The 23,837-nt window shown below is 31.6% G+C and overlaps 1 protein-coding gene across 1 annotated transcript in view; it reads right to left on the minus strand.

Annotated features, from left to right (window-relative positions):
* LOC134240327 (A disintegrin and metalloproteinase with thrombospondin motifs 18-like) overlaps window positions 1-21,099 on the minus strand; it is a 37,007-nt gene extending 15,908 nt beyond the window's left edge. The window contains exons 1-9 of the mRNA XM_062722432.1: window positions 21,036-21,099; window positions 20,921-20,957; window positions 19,295-19,491; window positions 18,967-19,053; window positions 17,788-17,905; window positions 3,703-3,917; window positions 3,304-3,384; window positions 3,060-3,211; window positions 630-664 (exon numbers count right to left, since the gene is read on the minus strand). Coding sequence (XP_062578416.1) covers window positions 630-664; window positions 3,060-3,211; window positions 3,304-3,384; window positions 3,703-3,917; window positions 17,788-17,905; window positions 18,967-19,053; window positions 19,295-19,491; window positions 20,921-20,957; window positions 21,036-21,086 — 973 coding nt within the window. The 5' untranslated portion in view covers window positions 21,087-21,099. The remainder of the gene's footprint in view (window positions 1-629; window positions 665-3,059; window positions 3,212-3,303; window positions 3,385-3,702; window positions 3,918-17,787; window positions 17,906-18,966; window positions 19,054-19,294; window positions 19,492-20,920; window positions 20,958-21,035) is intronic.
* Between the last annotated feature and the right edge of the window lie 2,738 nt (window positions 21,100-23,837).

Below are 23,837 nucleotides of genomic sequence, written 5' to 3' on the forward strand. Positions count from 1 at the left end.
ACTTGATCCCTTATACAGCAGTAGTATTACTCCCTGTTCTCGTTTTCGGTTTCTTTCTGAATTGTTTGGGGTACATTTTGAATATTTTTCATAAATGCACAACAAAATTGCTACTTTTCTTAAGTATTAAGAGCCCGGAAGTCTAATATAAGATTAACAGGATGAGTGTAGTCAACAAAATGCACTAAATTTAAAATATTTCCATTTCTAATTTTTTTTCTCTGTGATAACTCTTTGAAAGTTAGGGGTAGTTTATCTCTTGATAATTCTGCCGGAATGTAAATTAGGCAGGTCGATAGGTCGGGAGCTAAGGAGGCCTAATACGCATGCAATTCTCGTGCGCATCTGTCTCTGTGTCTGACGCTAAGGAGGCCAAATATGCATGTAAATCTCGTGCGGCTGCCTTTGTGTTTGACGTCGGTTGGCGAGGACTATTGAAATTGGCATGGAAGTCATCATGTGATTTAAATCTATTTATCTATATTTTTAAAGTCTAAATCTACAATTTTATTTCACAATGAAATGGAAATATAAGGAATCACTGTTATGCAAATTATCCCATGTTTCCCACTAGTGTTAATGCCCTGACATACCCTCCTAACTAGACAGTGATTCCTTAAATAACTCACCAATCGGTGTACCGCTTACATCAACTAAATCGTATCTGTAAAATAAAAATATGTTAAGTATTTTGTGGTTATTTCATGTACTAAACAGGAGTTTTGAAACCTAATTGCAAGTTCAAAAATGATTTCCGGAAGTTATGTTCCTGCATACGTTTCTTCTACAGCGATCGCAGAACTGGTCGGGTTCAGTTCTACATTGATTTCCTATTTCCACTGGTAATTTGTCAATGGACTGAAATACAGTAATCACTCTTCTGATTTACTGATGTCCAGCGCTAGGCTTTCCTGGTCAACGGCTTTTCTAGACTCGCCTTTAAAATCCTGTTTACATCACATTAAAGCGTGAACTTGCAGTGATTGGTTCACTTTCATAATAAACTGTTACATTGATATTCCAGAACACTGATTCCAAAATAAACATTTTTTCAGTGATCATGGTGTTTTGAAAAACATCTGCTTGACAAATATATTATATGACACCCGCTCAAATTGTATTGCAAATTGCAGTTCAAAGCACCATATTTATTGAAACAAAGCTGTTTACTTTAAATACCACCTCACCCCCTTTCCTAGATCAACGCAGACAAACAAAGATCCCATCGAATATTATATATTTAAAACTTTTTTAAATATAAAACTCATTTCATATTTGTAGATTTCTACATTTATTGGTCTTTGTTATTAGATATATATTGTGGCAAGTGTATTTCTGCCCCTTACATGCAAGATAAATCATGTTAACATGCAACATAATTATGTAGACATGCAACATATTTATGCCAACATGCAAGTAAATTATGTTGACATGCAAGTTTTCAATCTAATAAGAAAATATAATTTAAATGTATTTAAATTTACTTACTAATGCCCGTATCTGACACTGTAGATGTAAGATCTAACATAAATATGTAGACATGCGACTTATTTATGTCAACATAAGCATGTGGCATGTTTACATAATTTATCTTGCATGTAGGGGGCAGAAATATGCCACCAAAGATATACATTGTAATTATAAAATTATTTTGAAAATGAATAAAGAACTAAAAGAGCTAACTTATTCATGAAATGGACAAAACCCCAGCCCATATATCAATAAATTGACTGATACCTTTTGTCCAATTTCAAACATCAATATAAAGAATATTGACTCAAGTTTTTTTCTTTGATCATGATTTTTTCTTGAGAGTCTAGGTATTAGAAAATATATTTTATCAAATTGTAATGTAACAAGTGTATTCTCGAACCTTCTGCAAAGTAATAAACTTTTTTAACAAACCTTCTTAAACTATCATATTGTAAATTTCTGATCAGAGGTTGAGCTGTATACAAAATATTGAAAACGACTTTAGCAGTGTTTTGTCATGTTTTGAAGAAATTTTCAGTATATGCAAATAATATATTAATATGACGCAGTTTATGCCGCAAATATGCATCATCTAGAGAAGATATTACTCATATACCATGAATTTTAATAGGTATGCAGTCACCAAAAGTTCAAAGGATATTTATTACAACGTCACCAAAAACTTAGATTTGAAATCATTTTTTTTTAATTGAACAGGAACAAACAAGATCCTATGTGAATATTTGTTTTACATCAGTTCTTGATTACATATGTTGTTATGATATTCAGTAAGTAATATCGCAAATTTATTATTCTCAGAATTATTTTTTTTTTTAATTTCCAGTCTGTGAAATTAAAAAAAGGATTCAAAATAACATCTTAGGAGTAATTTACATCTAGAGAAAGTATCAATATGTGCATACGCGTGTCTGATCTTCAAGTGTATTAATACAACAGAAGAGATTCTGGGATACAGACTAATTCAATCGATGTTTTTTTTTCTGATTTTTTCTTGAAACTGTTTTATTTCCCAAGTCACGAAAATCGAAACAATTCACATTATCTATCTATGTCAGTATGATACATATTAAAACTCAATTATATCGGCTATACATGGCTTAATTTACAGACAATTCACTCGCAATCCTCCGTCTTCAGCTGTATGTGAATGGACGGCGGGCATTTGCTTGCCACTGGAATTCCAAGTCTTCATCAATCAGTGTCAACCAAATCTGATTAGCGCCACCATACTTAGTCTTTGTATCAAGGGGACGGACCTATTTTGTCATTGATGATGAAAAACTTTATATCAACTGAACAGATATCCTGTTTGCTGTTTGCTTTTGAAATGAAAGTTGGCATAATCATCGATGCGCAATATGTATATGATTATAACGCTAACAAATTGTGTCAATAACATGACTCTAGTAAGAGACCAGAAAAGGTAATAATTTCATAGCAATGAAAAGCACAGCTCGCTTTTGATTGTAAAAAAGTATTTACGAGGCTGCCTGAATAAAATAATCTTTACTGAGAAATATAAATGTCACTTGGTGTCTTGTTAGTTAATAAAACTACTAATTTACCGAGTGAAGGCAACTGCATAATCATAGTGGAACATGAGTGTGTGGTTACCATAGGTTGTCGCCAGTGTCTCCGCAAACAAGTCCAAAGCCTTGTGGTTTTCTACAGTTCCATTTTGAACTAAACTTGAGGTAAATTTACTGCAATCTGCGGACTACAATAGGAAAAATATTGTTCTTTCAACAATAATGAGGAAAAACATTGAGATATGTTTATATTTATATCTAAGTATCAGCTTAAATTTACCTTGCAGATTACAGCTCCCGTTAGGAATACCGATATATTCAAAGATGGATCTTTTATTCCATTGCGAAACATTTCATTTCCCTATTGTTTAAAAAATGAAAAAATTTATTTTTAATAATTTATAATAAGCAATAGTAATGTGTAATGAGACAACGTATTGAAAATAATGAGGATCAGCTTCCTTTAAAATGTTGCGAAGCGCCTTTTGCATATTTCATTGTTAGATTTGGCTTTTATTAATTTGACTGTGTCCTCAAGTCTGATTAATTAAATTTTCCGAAGGCAAACCCTTTCTAACTGAAAGAAATGTGCTCAAATTACAAATTCAGCATAACATCAAGACTTGCATCGAATTGTAAGAGTAGAATATAAAAAAAAATCAAACAAACAAAAACTAACCGCGTGCACCACTGTAGCGACATACTTCAAAATATCTGTTTCCACATGAGGATGGTGAACGAGTTGATGAAAGGAGCTAATGTATGAAAGGTCTGTCCAAACTAAGACCTCCACTGTTGCATTGACGCTTCCAGGAATGGGTGTCACATGGTCTTGTAAACCAAAGATGAACTTTTTTTGCAAATCCGAAAGATGATGTTGAAAATTTTTCAATCCTGCAAAATAACATCTTAAATATTACATTATTAACAATCGGGTAAAGAAAGGCGAGTTTAATGTATCCTGCATATATCTCGTTTCTTCAACTTCATAAAAATCTTAACTTGAAACAAAGAAATATTACCGAATTAAGCAAATTCTAAACCAATCCCCTTTCTTTACACTAATTTACAACAATATTAACTGCTTGAAGAGAGAAACTTCAGACGCACTGTGCTATCACGTGTTCTTAGAGTGGTGTAAATCAGATGCTATTCTTGATTTTCAGGAGAAGAGCTTTGTACTGAACAAAACCGGAAATTGAAAATTTTTATATCTTATGATTGGTCACCAAAAATCACCCCCCCCAAAAAAAATATTCCAATCATAATTTCGATTTTAAAGAATGCTGGAGTTCCTCACGTGTATTTTTCTCCTTTATAAGCCAGTCTGTTTTTATATTTCATTGATAGATACAAAAAAAACCTTCTATATAAAAAGAAAACTATTGCTCTGTCCTTTATATCGACGAATTTTTATCAATTAAAAGCTCTTTATGTTTCTATTCATATGTTGTCTCGATATATCCCAGTGAATTCGAAATATAAGATAAGATTCTTAAAAGTTTGTAACATATTACATATCAGAAGGTTTTACTGACTACAGACGATAAGGACCAGCTCACAAATAAATTGCATGATGAGATGGCACTAGTTTTCATTGGTTAACTTTCCTCATGTAAACAGTAGTTTCCGCATTCATTTGCACATGAAGTGCATGTTTTTTTTAACTTATTCGAAACACAAGCCTAAGAGAACGATCAGTTTTAAATCAAGGCTGACTGCAGATAGACAAATTGAGGTAACAGGGATTTCAACAACCTTTCATTTTATCCATTTCAAAGTTAAACCTAACCCACTTTTCTATCTCAATCCAACTTTGACTTGTGTGTGTAAACTATCACAGCATTTAATTCTATTTTTACCCAATATTGTGGTGCTGTTTTTTTTAATTTGGAATAATATTAAACCTGTACATATGAAATTTCACAAACACTTGGAACTTTCAAAATCAGGACCATTCAGCATGGCCTTTGATTTCACTTTCAATGTCTTAGAGGTCAATGTTTGTTCTACTCTGGAATTGTATTTTTTTCATTACAGAAACAAAGAGAAGTGGTAAGAAATTCTTTTAACATATTTTGAGTATTCACGACAACACCGTGCATAAAAGTTTAATATATCTTGTTTATCATAGTTCTGTGATAAGAACTTTATATATTTTCTTGGCCATTGACCATACCTGTGAAAGGTGTAATTTTTTTTTATTAGTTACCAAGTTGAAATCATCTATTAATGTTATTGTGATTTAAATTTAAGACACGTGGTTTAGGTTGACCTATTCAAAGGTTGTAGGATAGAACCAAAATTGGCAGTAAACAGGAAATTGCTATAGTCTGTTTCTTTTGAAATCACATCTTGTTAAAAATGTGTTTCAAGACGTTTCTGCAAAACTTTCATGATTTTCAACAGAAAAGGGTGGCTATAGGGGGAGGGGGTTAAAATAACAATATATCAGCATAATTTACGGCGAAAATTAGAGCTCACTAGCGACCGATACGCTGGTAAAAATGTGTAATATCATCTACACTTACAAACCTTTGTTTGCCATATATGGCTTTTGTTATTACTGCGCACAGACGATCTTACCACGAGCAACTGACCAATCGTTGAATGAATAGCAACGTTTACACCAAATACATGTTTACATTTAACTTCGAATACGTGGTTCAGGTCAATCTATGATCATGTCAATGGAGAGCATAATAAAAAGAATGTTCTTATGAATAAAATAGAAAGATAAGAATCTAAGAAAGATGTCACGGGTGTTTTTAATTTGTTGTTAACTAAAAAAATATGTTTAATAAAATGTAGCTTGTGTCAAGTTGAAAACACCAGCGCTTCAAGGGTAAGGAAAGCAAGCAGCATCTCCTACGCATTTAAATGGACAAAACTTTTACATAACTATACTTGTGATCTACCTGACAATTGTATTCACCGATAGTACAACAAAGGAATGAATACAGTCGCAAATGGCTTTGCAGTATGACTTTGAGAAACCTAGACTTCCATCGTTTATTTAACAAATGAATTGTTTGTCATTATGAGCATGAAAATAATAGAATTATAAAAAATCGAAAATGCTTTTCAGATATACGAAATGGATGGGAAAATGGTCTTTGTGCCTTTCTTATCGCCATAAGATTTTCCTTTTTTTTCAAGCGTAAAATTCCTGTAGTATTCGTAGTAACCCATAATGCAACTCTCATTCACCTGATTTGTCAGTTAAAGTCATGTTGGTGTCTCATTTGCTAATCTGGCTCCAAAAATATAGTTCCAGTTCCCATGCAAAATATTTATCCAAAAAGAAATTTTAATTCATGACTGCAGAAAATTGTATCATAGAGAAAACTTATTTAAGTTTGAATGAATGCCATTATGGTCAAGAGAGATCGATTGAAGTACATTTCTACAGATATTATAGGGTGGTGAAAACTGAAACGTAACATAACTTTTCTGTTTACCGTACCATCTCCACATGCTAGTCACTTCCTAGCCACATTTCCGTGAATAATTTACCCTATCTCGCTGTAGTCTCGCTAACTCTCGCCAGAGCCACTGCCAGAGCTACTCTGAACTCATCGGGTTTTATAATTTGCAGAGCACCGAAAAATAAAAGGTTCCGAACACATTAGTAGGAGTGTCACTGGTTAATTCGTTGTGTTTTTCCTTTTCCGTACCTGCATCATTTCTACCCACTGAAAATCATTCAACTGTAAAATTTTCGATTTTTTGCAACCGAAAAAAAAAATTACCATCGCGTTATCTTCCGGTCTCTGAGAAAAAACTTTCGTAAAATTAATCGTGTTCAGAATGTATACATGCTGCCATCTAATTTTCTCATTACATTAAAATAAAGTAATAATGTTATCGACATCAAGTAATATTTTACTTCAGCTGGAAAAGATCTTAAATGTACAAGACAAATACATTCAGATAGTTCTTAGGGATTTGAACTTATGGATCATTAACCTTTTCTATTTTCCTCCTAAAACTAACTGGAAATTGCACATGGTTTCTAAAACAGGAGGAGAACAATTCCACAAAAGAATCTGTCTGAATTCCAAATAATTTTTTGGAGTTTGAATCTTAGAAAAGTACCATTTCAGTTTATAAAATACTTAACAAAGTTAAAGTTCGACGGAAGACGGGAATGGTAACAAACAATAATACGTTAATAAAAAAAAAAAACAATGTTGAGCACTGTGCAAGTGATAACGAAACATATTATTACTCAGGCTTTAATATTTGCAAGTTTACAATATCTCAATGCTTTGCAAACAACAGGCAAAGAGCTTATATGAATACAGTGAATATATATAGGATACAGTTTTTAAAGATTTTAAGACAAAGAGCTACTAGCTAACCAAGTCCCTCGAACAAGGCGTACTTGGGTTCCATTTAGAGTGAATTACAAAATGAATAAAAAGGACATTTTTGTTTCTATTCCAACAAATTAAAAACATTGTCAAAATGGATGTATCCTGATAAAAAAAAACAAGCTCAAGAGCTTCATTTGGTGAAAATGCTGTCTTTTTGTGTGATCAATGACTTATACGAACTCTTTGAAATATTAAGCAGAGTCGTTCTAGTTTGTGGTATTAAGAAATTTCAAGGCTGCAATGCAACAAACGCTATCAATTTTGTTTCTGTTGTTTTCTTGCTTAAAATTAAAGTATCTTTTTTTTTTATTATTCACCCATTCTAGATCACCACAAATTGCAAGTGGGAGCTGACCTGCACTATTGGTTTTAAATTAAACACTTACTGCATTGGTGCATTGAGTTTACTAATCTTTTCATGTCAACTTGTACGTAAATACAGAACCTCAGTTTATAGGGTAACATTAATGAAACTGGTCTCAATTTCCCTCGGTGGGATTCAAACCAGCAACATTATAGTAAATAATTAAATTTACAGACTCTAGATGGCATAATACCGTATCCAGTGCGAGAGGGTTGATATGTTTTTATTGTTTTTTTAATATATAGCTCAAAGCCAATCCCTGACGTTACCAATCAAAACACTCTGAGGGTTTTTTAAGAAAAGCAATTTAAAATTCTATATTTTAAAAAGGTATTCCTAGTAAAAGACACCACATAGTCTTACACATCTGTTTCATATTTGGATATTTTACTTAAAAAAAGACGTTAATGGTAATCTAACAACCAAGCTCTATGATAAACGTGAGGTCAAGTTAACTTTTCAATCGTCAACTTCCCTTACTTATGCAGCAATATATACCTTCATCACCTGTATACGGAGTTTATATATCTCAGTTGATTCGATACGCAAAAGCATGCTTTGTGTATGAACAATTTTTAAAACGAGGTAAATTATTGACAAACAAGATGATGAAAAAAGAATATCATCTGTCTCGTTTAAAGACATTATTTCGTATTAAGTTCTATGGTCTGTAAAACGACCTTGTCAGCAAATACAATTTATCGTGGAGTCAAATGCATACTATTTCTTAGTCCATTATATATTTATACACTGAATTGACAACGGATTTTCCCATTATTTCCCGATCATGACATAGAGAACATGGCGGAGGTGACCGGTAGGTAGGAGATGCTCACTCCCTCATGACACCCGATCCCATCTCTGATGTTTCGGAGGTCCGTGTGCTCTACTCCTACTTTGTATTGATCTGAGGATTTTTTATCTTGAATATTGTTCGTTATCTCCAAATGTTTCATGAATCACAAATATTTTTCTAAATACTAATCCAAATTTTACGTTGATTGTCAATAAAGGTTAAAAAAAACCTCGTGAAATATTTCAAATACAAACAATAAGTATTTGAAAACTGAGATGTACTGGTTGTTCTTACTGTACTTTTTACCTGGATATTATTTGTCTAAAATCATACTACTGTCAAATGTTCTTAAAAATATTAAAAATGATCATACATTAAAAAGGTTTGAATTTCTGTGATATCAATTTTTTTTTATCAAAACATATAAACAAAATTTACCAATAATAAAAGTGAAGACAACGAACAGTGATCATCTAAAAAACATCTACAAAGAATACAAAACTGTAAAAAAGATCTAGGTCATACGAGTCGTTGTCTTCACTTTTCTAAGTTGTTTTTCGTTTTTGCTCCATTTTACAGAGAATACGACTACAGACATTATATAGTGTATTGTCTGTACCTTACTTAATTTTGACCTGCTCCGCGATCCGATGTTTGCATTTTAGAAATCTTGATAAGTTTTGAAATAATCGTAATATTTTGGAAAAAAATAGTACAAATCATTTGGATTTATTGTAAAAATATTTCTACCAAATTTGGATAACATGTGACTTCAAATAAAAAAGATATGACAGTTGTCCACAAACTTTTCGAACAACCCTTGAAATTCACGGACCTCCTAGAGGATCCGGTGCCTCGTAGGCGTAAGCATCCTATGTTTACCGACGACGCCATTTCTGATTCCTTGATGTATTGATTAGAAGGACGGAGACTTGCCTCACTATAAAAGCTAATCGTACCTACAGAGCATGTCCTTGCTAATCGAATAAGTTTGGAGACATAAGTACCATATGCAGGTGATAGCGGAATATTGCTACATTGATAAAATTTGTCCATGGAAACGTGATCTACAGAGTTTTTAAGAGTTTGATGATGGTTTCATTGACAAGGCCTGCTACACTTTATATCTTTGAGGATCTGGATATGCCCCCCAAAAACTTGCCTCACTATAAAAACTGACAATCCCTAGAGCATCCTCTTGCAAATCGAAGACGTTGGAAGACATAAGCACCATAAGCAGATTTTGAGAACTTAGCGTGCAGGCATGATGCTAACTGAATATTTCGACAATATATATTAAAAGGTCATCTACATGCAATAATACAAGGCGGGGGTTGTACGAATATGCGTGGCAGACATCATTGTTATAAATGTTCATGCAGCTTACAGTTGAAGCGACTTTCTCTGCTGTACAGATTTTTTTTAATCATTCTCTATGGCAAGCCCTTTTGCAATTTATTCGGAAAATAAAACTTATCTTAAAATTACAGAGGTATCTCTCATTTTAGAGAGATATCTCTTTAAAAATACAGATATCTCCAAACTTAAAGAGATATATCTCATTTTTAAGAGATATCTCTATGAAAAAGATATATCTCTTAAACTTAGAGAGATATCTCTTTTTATAAGAGAGATATTTCTTCCACTTGAACAGATATCTTTTTCTCCTTGAGAGATATCTCTTTCGTGAAAAGAGATATTTCTGAAGGTTAAAGAGATTTCTCTCTCACCTAAAGAGATATCTCTTTTAATTTTGGAGATATCTTTCCAAGTTAAAGAGATATCTCTTAAAGTAAAAGAGATATCTATCTTGGTTAATCTTAAGAGATATCTCTTAAAGTGAAAGAGATATCTTTCAAAAATGTCTAAAATAGATATCTCTCAAGAAAAAAGAGATATCTCTTTATTGCAATGAGATATCTCTCTTCATTATTTTTATTTAAATTTCATTTTAAATGAATTCTCTCTTTACCAGAAGTAAGATTTTTATTGACGGAAGTACAATTAGGTATTTTTAAATTCGACATTCTAATGATATTCTACATTATAGCTTTACTAAACAAGTAATTAAGTGTTGTTTAAGTGTTCTACATTATAGCTTTACTAAACAAGTAAATAAGTGTTGTCTAGATTTCAAATGAGTAATAGTTGATTATTTCATAAGCTGAGGAAATTCGGTCCATTGTATTTGAAATTATATGCTTACTTTCGTTTTTCTGAATATTAAACTTTTAGCATTTTTTCAACGAAGTTGCCATTATTATTTGTTGTTTCAAACACGGGATTTATAGCACTTTTGTCTACATAGTACATATATTATTCTTGGTATTGCATGCTCATGCAGTTTTTTATCTTATATTGCTAACAGCGAAACTTTCCAAGAGACTTTACTTCCTGTTTCGCTTTCATTTTAAAGGGGAGAATTAATTATTCAATTTTAAGGATCACGGGAAAAGAGATATCTCTTTCATTAAAAGAGATATCTCTTTCGCTAAGAAAGATATCTCTTTTTGAAAATCTAAAGAGTTTCTCTCTAACTAAGAAAGATATCTCTTTTAACCTTGTTAAAGAGATATCTCTCTGACTTTAAGAGACATGTCTTTCGCTTAAAATGATATCTCTCTAGCTTATAAAGATATTTCTCTTTCAAAAAGAGATATCTCTTTTGTTTAAAGAGATATCTCTCTATAGTATAAAGATATCTCTATTAGTCAAAGAGATATCTCTATAACCTTAAGAGATATCTCTATAAACTAAAGAGATATCTCTCATATTGAAAGAGAAATTTATTTTACGAATAGTAAAAGGGCTTGCGATAATTCTCAGTTCATTTGTATGTGTTAAATATTCAGAGGCAGAATCTATTCTGTGCAACTGTTAGTACTAGAAATTAAAGGCACTGTGACCTTGAAAATGTAAATTTTAATCACATTTATATTTATGAAGTTTTTAATATTGCACATCGCTTTCAAGAAGTTTTCAATATGACTTGAAATAATGGATAAATGATTGACAGAACTCTGTAGTACATATTGTTTACTTTTAGAAGTACATCGTCTTCGTATTTTGTGGAGTTCATGAACTGAAAATTTATGTTTTTCTTGCAAAATCTGATTTCATAATAACAAACGAATTAAGACTCTATTACCGTTTACTTTCGTCTGGAATTAGATTTTGCACTGGGTGTGCGATGGTTACATCTTCCTTGATAACAGACTTCATTAGGGTAAAGTAGCCAAGTAAACACTTCAAATTTTCTGTCAATTTATAGGAAAGGATTTTACAGGAAAACATTTAGTCAGTGGCATTACCGCTTGAAATTGAACGGAGAAGGAACAATAACATGCCTTAAGTTAATGACCTGATTTCCCTAGCTTTTGGAAAGCTTTGATTAAAGCAAAGAACCGGAGATGAAAATATAAACCCGACATTAAAAGCCCATAAAGCATACAGTGACAATATAGTGTTATTAAAGGAAAACACTTTCTTCATATAGCCATGTTCCAGAAACTGTCGGATTAGTCATAAATATTCCCTTTGAAAGGAACGGAAAAGGTTGTTAAGAATCTCGGCAATTTTAGTCAAACTGGTAATGTATGGATAACAGGAAGCTCATAAGTTGGTGTCCGCAGCAAAATTCTCACAACATTTTGTAATAAATTGTTACAGAATTGTGTGAATATTAGGTTAAATTCATGTGCATTGCATTGATTCAACAAATAATTTAACTGAGTTAAATTAAATTTCAGTGCAAGAAGTAATTCAGTTCAAGAATTCTGTTTATTATAACCACAATATAATCGATTCTTTGTGAGCTGATTTTTTCTTTAAGGACAGACGAGACGTTCCTTAATAATAGATAAAAAATTTTTAAGAGTTTGTCATTGAAGTATTGCTACTTAAACATGTTTACTGACAAAAAATTGAGGTACCTTACCAGGCATTTCTGCAAGATACCAGGGGTAGTTTTTCTTATATAATCCTTTGGGGAAGAAAAATAATTTTCAAATTTCAAATGTTTAAGTGTTTGAATTAAAAAAAAACGTTTAGAAACTGGTTTAGAAATCAGAATGCTATTAAAATTTTTAATATTTTCCATACATTACGAAGATATACAAAACAGATTTTGAGGAACGTCTCGTCTGACCTTAAGTCATTTAAACAGAATAATCAGTATTACAATTTGTATAAGACTTCATAAGGTAATCATAAATCATATAAAAGATTCATTAAAAAACAGATTACAGAAAAAGATTTTACTTTAAACACCAACAAATAAGTAGGTTTCATGTCAGAATCTGAAATATGATTAGCCATATAAGTATCCCTGGATGTAATGTTTATTCGAGTTTTGATATTCCTGAACTTTCTATCACTTTTAGGATAAATAACAACTGTTTTGAAAGTTTTTTAGGAAACAAAGATCGCAGGCAGCATATGGAGGACCATTGCTGACACGTGTCCAGAGATGCATTGTGTTGTATTATTTTAAATAGAGTCAATATAGAATTTTTATTAAGATTTGGAATTCTATGCTCAAAAAAGAAGATAATGTAGATTCGAAATACCGGTAATTCACACATACCCATGTTTTTATACAATAACGTAGATACACTTTTCAGTTGAGTAGAGTAAACTGTTTAATGAGAAGAAAACATTAATTGATATTCAATATATATACTTTCATTTCTTCCTAATATTAAACATTTTCCTTGTAGTAAATATATTTAGCATATCAAAATCAAACCCTCATTATATAATATGATATGTTACACATTTATTTGAATCTTGATAAATTTTTGTTAAAGTGGGTCAAACTGCATGGTCAAGTTGAAGAGGTCAAATACGAGGGGCGTTCAATAAATAATGTCATCAGCTCGATGACACACAACATAGAAATCTTATGACATTAAGCTTGACTTTCTCTGATTATTGAATCTTTAATAAATTTATAACAGTTTATTTGACCACTTTTAATCGCATAATTTCATTGTGGGAAGCTGGAAAACAAGGGCTATTCGAGACAGCTTTAAAAATGAATGGTTAAGAATCAGTAAACTAGAGTTAAATTAAAGGTATCATTCAAGCTGGTGTAAAACTTGTTAATTTCCCCAAAATCTATTAACTGAAATATGTGAAATTTACAGCAACTTATGTCTGTTTCATACAAGCATGAACAGATGGATTTCAATTAACAAAAATTATATAATGGGCATCAAAATTGGGTACCCTCCTTGGCAACAGGTACATACAACAACCAATGTATATTAGCGATAATTAAACAAATTATCACTGATTTGTTTTTTTGACTTTCAGTTACATAGCAAATTTGATAGACATCATTTTGGGGGTAGTCCACACTGTTTTAAAGAAACATTTGATTGTAAAAAAAGTTTAATACTCAAAGGTCACCTTATATTTTCAAAAATGAGTGAAAACAAGAGCGTGTAGAAAATCTAAACAATTATGTTTAAAAAATAAAAAAAAAAATTGTTCTTATCCACGTTTTTCTGAAATTCAAACAGATCATGAAACTTGAATCCATTTTGAGTTAAACCCTCAAAACAAATTTAGAATAATATGTACTTGACAAAACGGCAAAGGCCTAAGAAGAGCAAAAATTTTCAAGAACACAAAAACAGTTTTATACGCTATTTTCTTAAATATAAGCGGTTTTGTTGTTCAATTTCATATATAGGGACGTAGTTCAGTTTCTGGAGGAGTCTAGGAAGCAAAATATTTGCCAAAACATTGAAAGGTTTATGAGAGGAAGGAAACAATGAGGAATTCACTACATTAAATTTCTTCCTGACAGCGTCCAAACCCACAGGCCATGAAGAGTAAACGAGTTTTGGGGTAAACAGAAAGTTAATGTTTTGTCACATCAACAATATTCGCCAGATTTTTCAGTCTTTGTCTTGTTTCATTTCCCAAACTTAGGAAAACACCTTTCAGAAAGAAAAAAATAAGTACAGCAAATCATAGGATCTGCCATTTTCCAGTATACGAAGGGTCATACTCAAAACTGTGTTCTAAAAACAATCAGAAATTGAATAAAAATGTTACGGAAATGTGTTTTAATTAAAAGAGAATATTTTAGTTGAACCATTATGACAAAATCATGGAAAAACGCTTTTTTGGTACTTTCCGAGCCCTGATGACATTATTTATTGAACGCCCCTCGTATGCTTGTGTACGAAGGAAGGTCGGGTAAAAAGGACTGCACATGTGAAATATGAAAACTGTAGCTTCACCCAATCAAATGTTATAGGCAAGGTTAATGTTTTTGTTGATAAACAGATAGACTTACAGTTTTAAAGACAAGCGGACAGGGCAGAGTTCCCCCCAAATCTTTGACAACATAAGCAGAAAAAGCATAATAGCTGCCTTCATTCAATTTTCGCTCATATAAATATATATGTGGTATTTTTCGAAATATAATATGATTTTCTATTATGATGAACGTTGAATAAGTACCATGGGTTAATACCCAGATACGTTTTGTGTGCATTGTCAATTACTTGACTGCAGATATTTTTAGAACCTGAGGATCAGTCTATACCTTAAACATAGGAGAGGGTGTACATAGGCCTTGCCTGTTGCCCAATCCTTATTGTATTACTCAATAAAAATATGTTTAAAGTATACCTTAATCATAAACACATTATGATACCTATGTTGTCCTACACTGCACCTCCAACAAGTTACTGTCGTCATAGACAATTTGTTATTACTGCAAGATCAATAACTCCCTGGCATTATTACGTAAAACAAGTTAGTACCAGCGCTTGTTGAGATCTTCAGTAAAATGGGGAAACGATAGAATAATCTTCCATGGTTGATATCAGAATTTTTTTCATTTTTAAAATACCTTTTTCGCTTATTTAGCGTAAGCATAAGGCTTAAGTCAAATTTTTTGTAGAGTGTTTAAGTAGTTTCAGATTTTAAACGTTGAAAAATGAAAGTTAAACAGAGAAAAAGGTTTCTGATTCTAGCGAATATTTGTATAAATGGAGCTGTGCTTATTGTCGAAAATGAAGACGATAAAGTGAGATCAAGTCTGTCTCTCTTTCTTTGTCAATGCTTAATGTTTACTACCAGAAACGTTACAATATATCGACACTGATTAGAAAAAATCATGCGAAAGTTGGAGGTGTGTTTGGATATTTTTTAAGGGTACATATTTAATTGTCGAAGTTTGGATAAGACACTGGTGTATCATCTTTTTTAAGAACTGTGGGTTTCGTTGAACTACAAGGGAACTCCGAAATAATGAGCAATCTTCACAACATCACACTTTAAGCAGTTCCGGATTTACTATGGACAGGGCTTCCGTAAAGGAGTTGTACACCACACGAGAAAAAAATAAATTAAATCGAAGAAAAAAAAATTTTTACAGTGAAATGTTCATCAATAATAATATTGACTTCAAAGAGGTCAAGAAAGTGCAGTGCATCAAATCGGCTGCAAATATATCATTTTAGCATTTGTAAGAATTTTCACAATGAATCCATAAGTAAAAAAATACATGTATAATGTATGGTAGTTATCTTTGTTAAATATTCAGTGTGATCAAACGAAGTGGGTAAATTAATGTATATAAGATATGGCATTCTCGCAAGCCAGAGGTCCTGAGTCAACACGTTGCTGTTGGTCCAACGGCAATATGTTGATTCAGAACCACTGGCTTGATTCAATAATTGAATTATTGAATTATTGAATCAAATTAAAGTGCATCTAGCATCAAAAATCCCTTATTCAGAATGTCTGAATGCTGACAAGAAAGGACGTGCAACATGCTGAGATCGTGGATCTTTGTCATGCATGTTATGTGATAACGCCGATGTTCTATCAAAATAGAATTGAAAATAAAATGTTGTGTCATTTGCAATTGTAAAAATTAATGTTTTCAAAATTTTTTTTATGTTTACTAAAGCCTTTTTTTCTAAACTCATTAATTCCTTCGCTATTTTAGGCACTGTTATTCATATCCGGAAATTTCTGACGTTTTGGTCCCATGTCTTGGGAAGCGATTCATGCAAACAATTTTTTATAAATTCTTATCATGATTTAAAAAAATGCTTGAGTTTTTGATTGACAATATCTATGTTGTTTTTGTTTTTGTTTTTGACCATGTCTTTCAACAATCTATTGGAATTCCCATCGGTACCAACTGCATCCAGTTATCAACAGACCTATTTTGCATTCATATGAAGCAGAATTTGTAGAAAATCTTAAACACGAAAAGAAGAAAACACTTTCTGTGGCCTTCAACTCAGATATTTTAGATATATCGACGACGTATTTTCAATTAACAATGATTATTGCCATTCTTATGTCGATAGGATATATCCCGGTGAGCCTGAGATAAAAGATACCACAGAGTCTGACACATATGTTTCATATTTCAATATTTTGTTTGAAAAAGACGTTAATGGTAATTTAACATCCAAGATTCATGATAAACGTGATGACTGTAACTTTTCAATCGTCAATTTCCCTTACTTATGGAGCGATATACCTTCATCACCTGCATATGGGCATTTGATCTCTCAGTTGATTCGATATGCAAGAGCATACCCTACTTATGTACAATTTCTTTTAAAACGAGGTAAATCGTTGACAAACAAGTATATGAAACAAGAATATCAGCTGAGTGGTTTAAAGTCATTACTGTATCAATTTTAGCGGGAAAAATATTTGGCGGACATTGAGTTTTGAGCAAGTTAGTCTAGATTTGATTTAACGGATTTCTAAATATACATGTTATGCTCTTATTAATGTACATATGTGAAAGACATTTAGCTTTGCACTTGAACGAACGGAAGCTTCTATGTGCCAAAAGCGCTTAAAAAATATTCAGCCAAATAATACATTTACAGTATTATGTAACTTCTATGGTCTATACAATGACCATTTAAGAAAAAAGAAATTTATTATTGAGTCAAATGATGACTGACGTTTTTCATACTAATTGTTGAGCCATTACATATAAACTGAATTTTCGACGGATTTTTCCGTTATTTCCCGATTATGACAAGGAGGACACGGTGGTTATGACTTGTCGGCAGGGGATGCACAATCCTCCACGGCACCTGATTCCACCTCTAATGATTTGGAGGTTCGTGTTTCCACTGCTCCTATTTTGTGCTGTTTAATGGACTTTCGAGCTTGAATATTGTTCGTTATCTAATCATATTTCATGCTTTAGTTTCTTTAAAATACCTTTTTGTTTTCTTTGTTGTATTCTGTGTTTTCTTTTATTGAAAGACCCCAGATGCTCGCTGTCTTCTGGCAGAGGTTCAATAAGTATCTCATAATCTTCCATGAATAAAGAACCCTCCTAAAATGATCAGATGATTATTGTCAAAATATTTTTAAGAATTAGAATATTGTGTGAATTATAGTTTTATCCAATTGATTCAATTATAAGATATCCTTTAACTGTGTATTATTGCGGACGACCAACATTCTTAAGCTTATCTGCTGAACTGTAATACTAAAGGAGCTCGCAGGATTAAATGCCAGCTAGTATTATTTGCAACCCACTAAGTCGTAGAGCTTAGAACTATATGTTCTTTTTTTCTAGTTTGACATATTTTTTTTAGGTTCTTCTAGAAGATACACATGGTTAAACGTTTTAAAGTATATATGTTTATTTAACATAATTCCAAGGAAATTTACAATATCTTCCGAAGCTAATGACAACCATATTATATCATATGTAACAAAATCTTTAACAGAATGTTTAATTTTTTCCATAAATCAGGTGGTTGTTATTCAAGATAGTGTGCAGAGTGACAGAAACACTTCGCAGATTTGCTCTTTTGTGTACGGGTTTATCCTATGACTTCCCTGTATTTGATAGGAGAACTAATAACCCAATAAACAAGGTGTTTAGTCATCAGTTTAGGTTCTATAATTATGTATGTTTTATGTATATCCATTTCTTGTAAATATACTAAGTATTTTTGTTATCTTTAATTACCAAGGGAAATTAAGAAGCAAGCAAAATAGAAAAAAATCTATCAGAACACTATCAGCTCGTAAAGACCGAATACTAAAGTAATATACGTATGTAAATTGTATTACTGACTGTGGTTTATTGTGATCAATACATAATAAAACAATTCCTTAAATGCCAAGATTCACATGATTCCAGTATAGTAGAAGGGGATGGCAAAAAGTTCTTGTGAAATAATTAACTGATGTTCTACACATAACGAGATTTCCCGTTTGGCAAGGTTATATGTAAGTAGAAAAACCATCTGTAATGTGATTTCTTACTGAGCCTTGTAGTATCCATTTTATGTTAAAAAGACCAAAACATGACTGCAGGTCTTTTTGAAACTTAGTCATTCTAATAAAGAAAAATAAATAAATGTGATTAAAGGGAAGACTTACTAATGTACAGCTTGTGTCACGTGAAGACAAACACTGTGTGGAAAAATATCCTCGGTCGTTAACCTCTTTGTAAAACTCTATGCCATGCTGAAACAAAAAAAAAGGACCTCCAGTATCGAAGAAGAATGTACATATTTAATTAAATTTGATGATCAATATTATCTTTTGCTTATTTTTTTCTTGACAGAACACTAAAACTTTTTTAACAGAAATGTGATGTGTGTAATGAAATATAGAGATAAAGAATGCTACTCAAGCTCCAAGTCCATCTAAACAATACAAAATGGAAGTATGGCAAACACATTTAAATCAACAATAATTTTCTTACTTCTTGGAAATTGATATTTATGGACTGAATTTCATCACCGTCAACTAAAACAACAGGCAGATTTTTCGCCATGAAGTCTGTAGGAGACGCTTTGGTCAGAATTAATATGATATCTTCCTTTAAGGCGTTGAACTCGATTCTAGCACCGTCCTTAGTAAGTGTCAAATCTAATACAACTTCCGAAGACTCCGTAATACCTGTCGAATACAGCAATGGGTGGCAAACACAAGATTGCTACAGAATTTCATGGCACAGCAGGATGATGACCCTATATAGGTCACTGCATGTGGCAGTATCTAAAGATTGATTATTATCGTAAATTCTAACTGCTAATCAAACATTAATTTCACAAGTATAATTTTGTTATTTAACAATTCTACGTTGTTTGAATTCTTGTTGACCGTCTATTCGAGAATTTTTTACTCATAAACCGAGACGCCATTACTTTTAATTTTCACTTTCAAATTTCAAACTGTATTTCGTTTTTGTGCTAGCACCTGCACGCGGGTCCTTGATTTTACTGTCTCTTTTGAAGGACCGGTCTCCACAACTTCCAGTGGATTCGAACCCGCAGCGTTACGAATACCCCTTTACATTGTACTCACTAACTCTAAAGAAAACTTTTTAACCACGCGGGTGACCATTCATTAAATATTAAACAAAGGGCAACATATTAAATTTGTTTAACGATGAATCTGTCTTACATTAAATATATGTTTTACATCATAATAACATCATTTTAACATTCTTAAGAAAATAGATGACATATTAAGTGTGTCTATTTCATTTTACAGACGTATACATCGGAGTTGATTTATGCTGATTAAGATATACAAACATATTCTCTGTGACGCATTCACAACAATGCAACAGACGTTATTTAATTCTTATATGCCGTTTCCATCAACAATTGTCAAGTCTTAAAGATCAACAAAGCACCGTAGCTAGAAATAGGACTACATAATGATGTTTATCCATCTATTTGCTGTTATCTATTTGTTGAAAGAATAAAACGAAGAAAACAGAAGACTTGTCAAAAATTAACAAAATTACCACGATGAGTTGAAAAACTTATTAAATTAATGACAACTTTAGAATACATAAACAAGATCTATGTATTTGTCTGGTCTGTACTGTAATTTATTTCGATTTTTTTTTGTGCGGAAAAAAAACTTCACAGCAAGAGAGATTTCAGTTACTATAGTTTTTTAAACATTTTCAAGCTCATACATGTGTTCATTTTACTTTTAGCAAGTAAAATAACTTTTTGATACTTTAAGGACTAACTTTAAAACAAGAAGGTGGTACTGTTGCTTATGAATAATTAGAATGAAACTAAGTTTCTAACTCATTAAATTGAAAACAAGTACATGCATGCTAGTAATTATTTTCTAAACTATTTAATTCATTTAAATTTGGAGGCATACATGAAATACTATACTTTGACAATCATTAGCCATCAAAAATATATGGTTAGAGAGTAAAAAATATCATACAATAAAATGTTACTAAAATATGAATATGCACGTCGAATAGTATATAGAACTACATCGATATATGTGATAATGCAAAAGTATGAGGTTAGGTGATTATACATGCATATATACTAAACTATAGGATATTCACCTTTAGATGTATAATTTTCTCTCTCACCGTGACTACGCTGGAAGAAAATAGAATGAAATCAGAAAATGTTTTGGTCAAGAAAAATTCATCAAAAGTGCCAAAGATCTTACAGTACCACAATGTTAGACAGAACAAAAAATGCAGATAGTGTAAAGATGGCCACCATGTTGAATATTCGGTGTTCTAACATGACCTGAGAGATAAGTTATTTCAGTACTTACACAGTTGGATTGTCTCTGAGATATAGATTATGTTACAATTCACTTCTTTTAATCAAAATACGTATGTAATATGCTCAAAAGTTCAGATCTTCTTATAATAGTACACTCATATAATATTTTAAAAATTTTACTTGTAAATACATACGAGTTATTCAGGATAAAAAAGTGTTTTTAACGAATGCCCCTCAACGGATTAAGTTTAACTCATTTACATGAAAGTTATATGTACGTATTTCCTTTGTTTTTCTAAATCTCATGGTATCCACGACAGAACTTAAAGAGTATTCTGTTAGAACAGAAGAGTTAGTATTCTGATTTTGTTCCAAAGGAAACCCTATTTTTAAAAAATGATAAACAATGACTAGAAATCTGGAGGTCAGTTTTTACTTTTAGAAGGAAAAACAAGATATGCCTGACTAGATTATTTTAAAAAGACAATGTTTTGAGCTACATGTTAAAATAAAAGTTTTCGAGTTGATGTTACAATGCATTTAAATGTGTAAGAGAGGGTATATATTTTAAAGATTAAAATTATGTTATAATGCACCAAAAATACAACTCCTCTTTAAGGTTATATGTGTTGTTTTTTCTTCAATAAATTAGAATAAGTCTATATTGTAAGAAAACGATTTGTGTCGGTGTGAAAACATAAATAAAACTAATAAGAGATTTTTTTCTGGTTACTGGACACTTAGATTTTTTTAATCTAGAAAAGGCTTTTCAATGACTTTGATATTTGTATTAAAATCTTTGATTTCCCTTTACATAACTGACAAATTATAATTTGTTGCATATTTACCTAAAATAAAATGCGATGAATTCACTTAAAGATAAACAAAAAAAAAATATTTCAAATGTTTTTTTTTCTTCTGCACGAAAAGAGTTTGTCTTCACACAAATTTAAATTTCCTTTTCTATATTAGTTAGAATTAAAATTCATACACTCAAATACACTCCTTCTCTCTCAATGTTGATACTTTATTTTGGGACAGATAACACTCTTAATTAAGAAAATGTTAAATAAAATCTAAGTAACTTTCTCATGTTTTTCCTCGTGACACTATATGAGTCATTGCTGAGAAACAAAAGAGAAAAAAAAATGCCGTGAAAATATATAATTAACACTTACGAATCGATGAACTAAAAGATGAAAAAACAATTATATAAAAGATAAAGATCCCAATATCTGCTAAACGCAATTTAGACGATCATAATTTATCACTCCTTGTGGGTTTCATCCACATTTTGAAGGTATATCTGGTTAAGACCTTTTAACACCCACAAATTCACAGTTTGCATCTAACATTGGATGAAATTACCTCACGCATGGGAAATAATAATAAAATCAAAGGTTAATCTTCACCATTTCAGAACAAAGAGGACAAGCTCCGAGCATCTGAACGAAGTTAAAGCGTATTAAGGTAAGGTTATTGTATATGCTTATATCTACTATACTTAAACATAAATGAATAACATATCATGAAATATAAGGAAGCATTCAACGAAATTTTTACTTTTAAAGAATGGAGATATTTGAGCTAAAGTGAAAAAAGATTCATTTTAGTTTAAACCATTTGTCATTCAAAAATTCATTTAAGTTATTTCTAGAGTCAGGACACAACCTTCAAATGGAAATTTATTTGTGCGTTTCTGAATTATTCCTTTGTTGCTGCAAAATACGATGCGTAACATTTATTTGAAATAAGATTAAGCAAAAATTACATTGACTTATGCATAGTTTATTCAAATAAAATATATGAAGATAACAGTATTCTTCAAAAAACCACTTAACAATACAAACTTGGGGCGGAGCAAACAAGGACCTCCAAAACATCAGAGGTGGGATCAGGTGCCATGGAGGAGTAAGCATCCTTTGCCGACCGGTCACACCCATCGTAAGCTCCTTGTCTTCATCGGGAAATAACGGAATAAATGTCGTCGACAATTAAATATGTAAATAACGGCCAAACTTAAATATGAAAAACGTCAGTCAGCATTTGACATAATGATAAATTCTATTTGTTGCTAGGTCATTGTATCGACCACAGAACTTACAAAATAAAGACTTTAAACGATACTGCAGCTTTTCCTGTCTCATAAACTTATTTGTCAATAATTTACCTAAATTTAGAAATTGTTCATAGGTAGAGCATGCTTTTGCGTATCGAATCAACTGAGAGATATAAACTTTTAATGCAGGTGATGAAGATTTATTGCTGCATTAGTAAAGGAAGTTGACGATTAAAAAGTTAAAGTCATCGCGTTTATCAAAAAGCTTTTTTTTTCATTTTTATTTTTACCTAAATACAAATACTTGTTTTCATTATCTATATGATATGGATATAAGCAACAGTGATCCAGTTGAAGGGCCAATTGAAACAATACAATCTCGGAGCAGAGCAGACGCAGAATTCTGAAAACATCAGAATGTTGATGAGATGTTGTACATGAGATAAAGTTTTATTGCATACTTGTTATTATTTAACGTCTTTGATGGAGTAAAATTTCAACATGTGACAACAATAAGTCAGATACTACAGTGAATTCATTTTGCGTTCATAAGGATATACATGTATCGCGACGACATCTGAATAAAAGTTTCTCAAACCATAAGTATTTAATGCTAATAAAAAAATCAAAATCTTATTAAAAATCTTGTACATTAAAAAACACTTCAGTTTAATGGACTTTTTAGC

This window comes from Saccostrea cucullata, unplaced genomic scaffold (assembly GCF_032062105.1).
Source record: "Saccostrea cucullata isolate Sc308-1 unplaced genomic scaffold, CSIRO_AGI_Scuc_v1 ctg43, whole genome shotgun sequence".
Taxonomy (NCBI): Eukaryota; Metazoa; Mollusca; class Bivalvia; order Ostreida; family Ostreidae; genus Saccostrea; species Saccostrea cuccullata.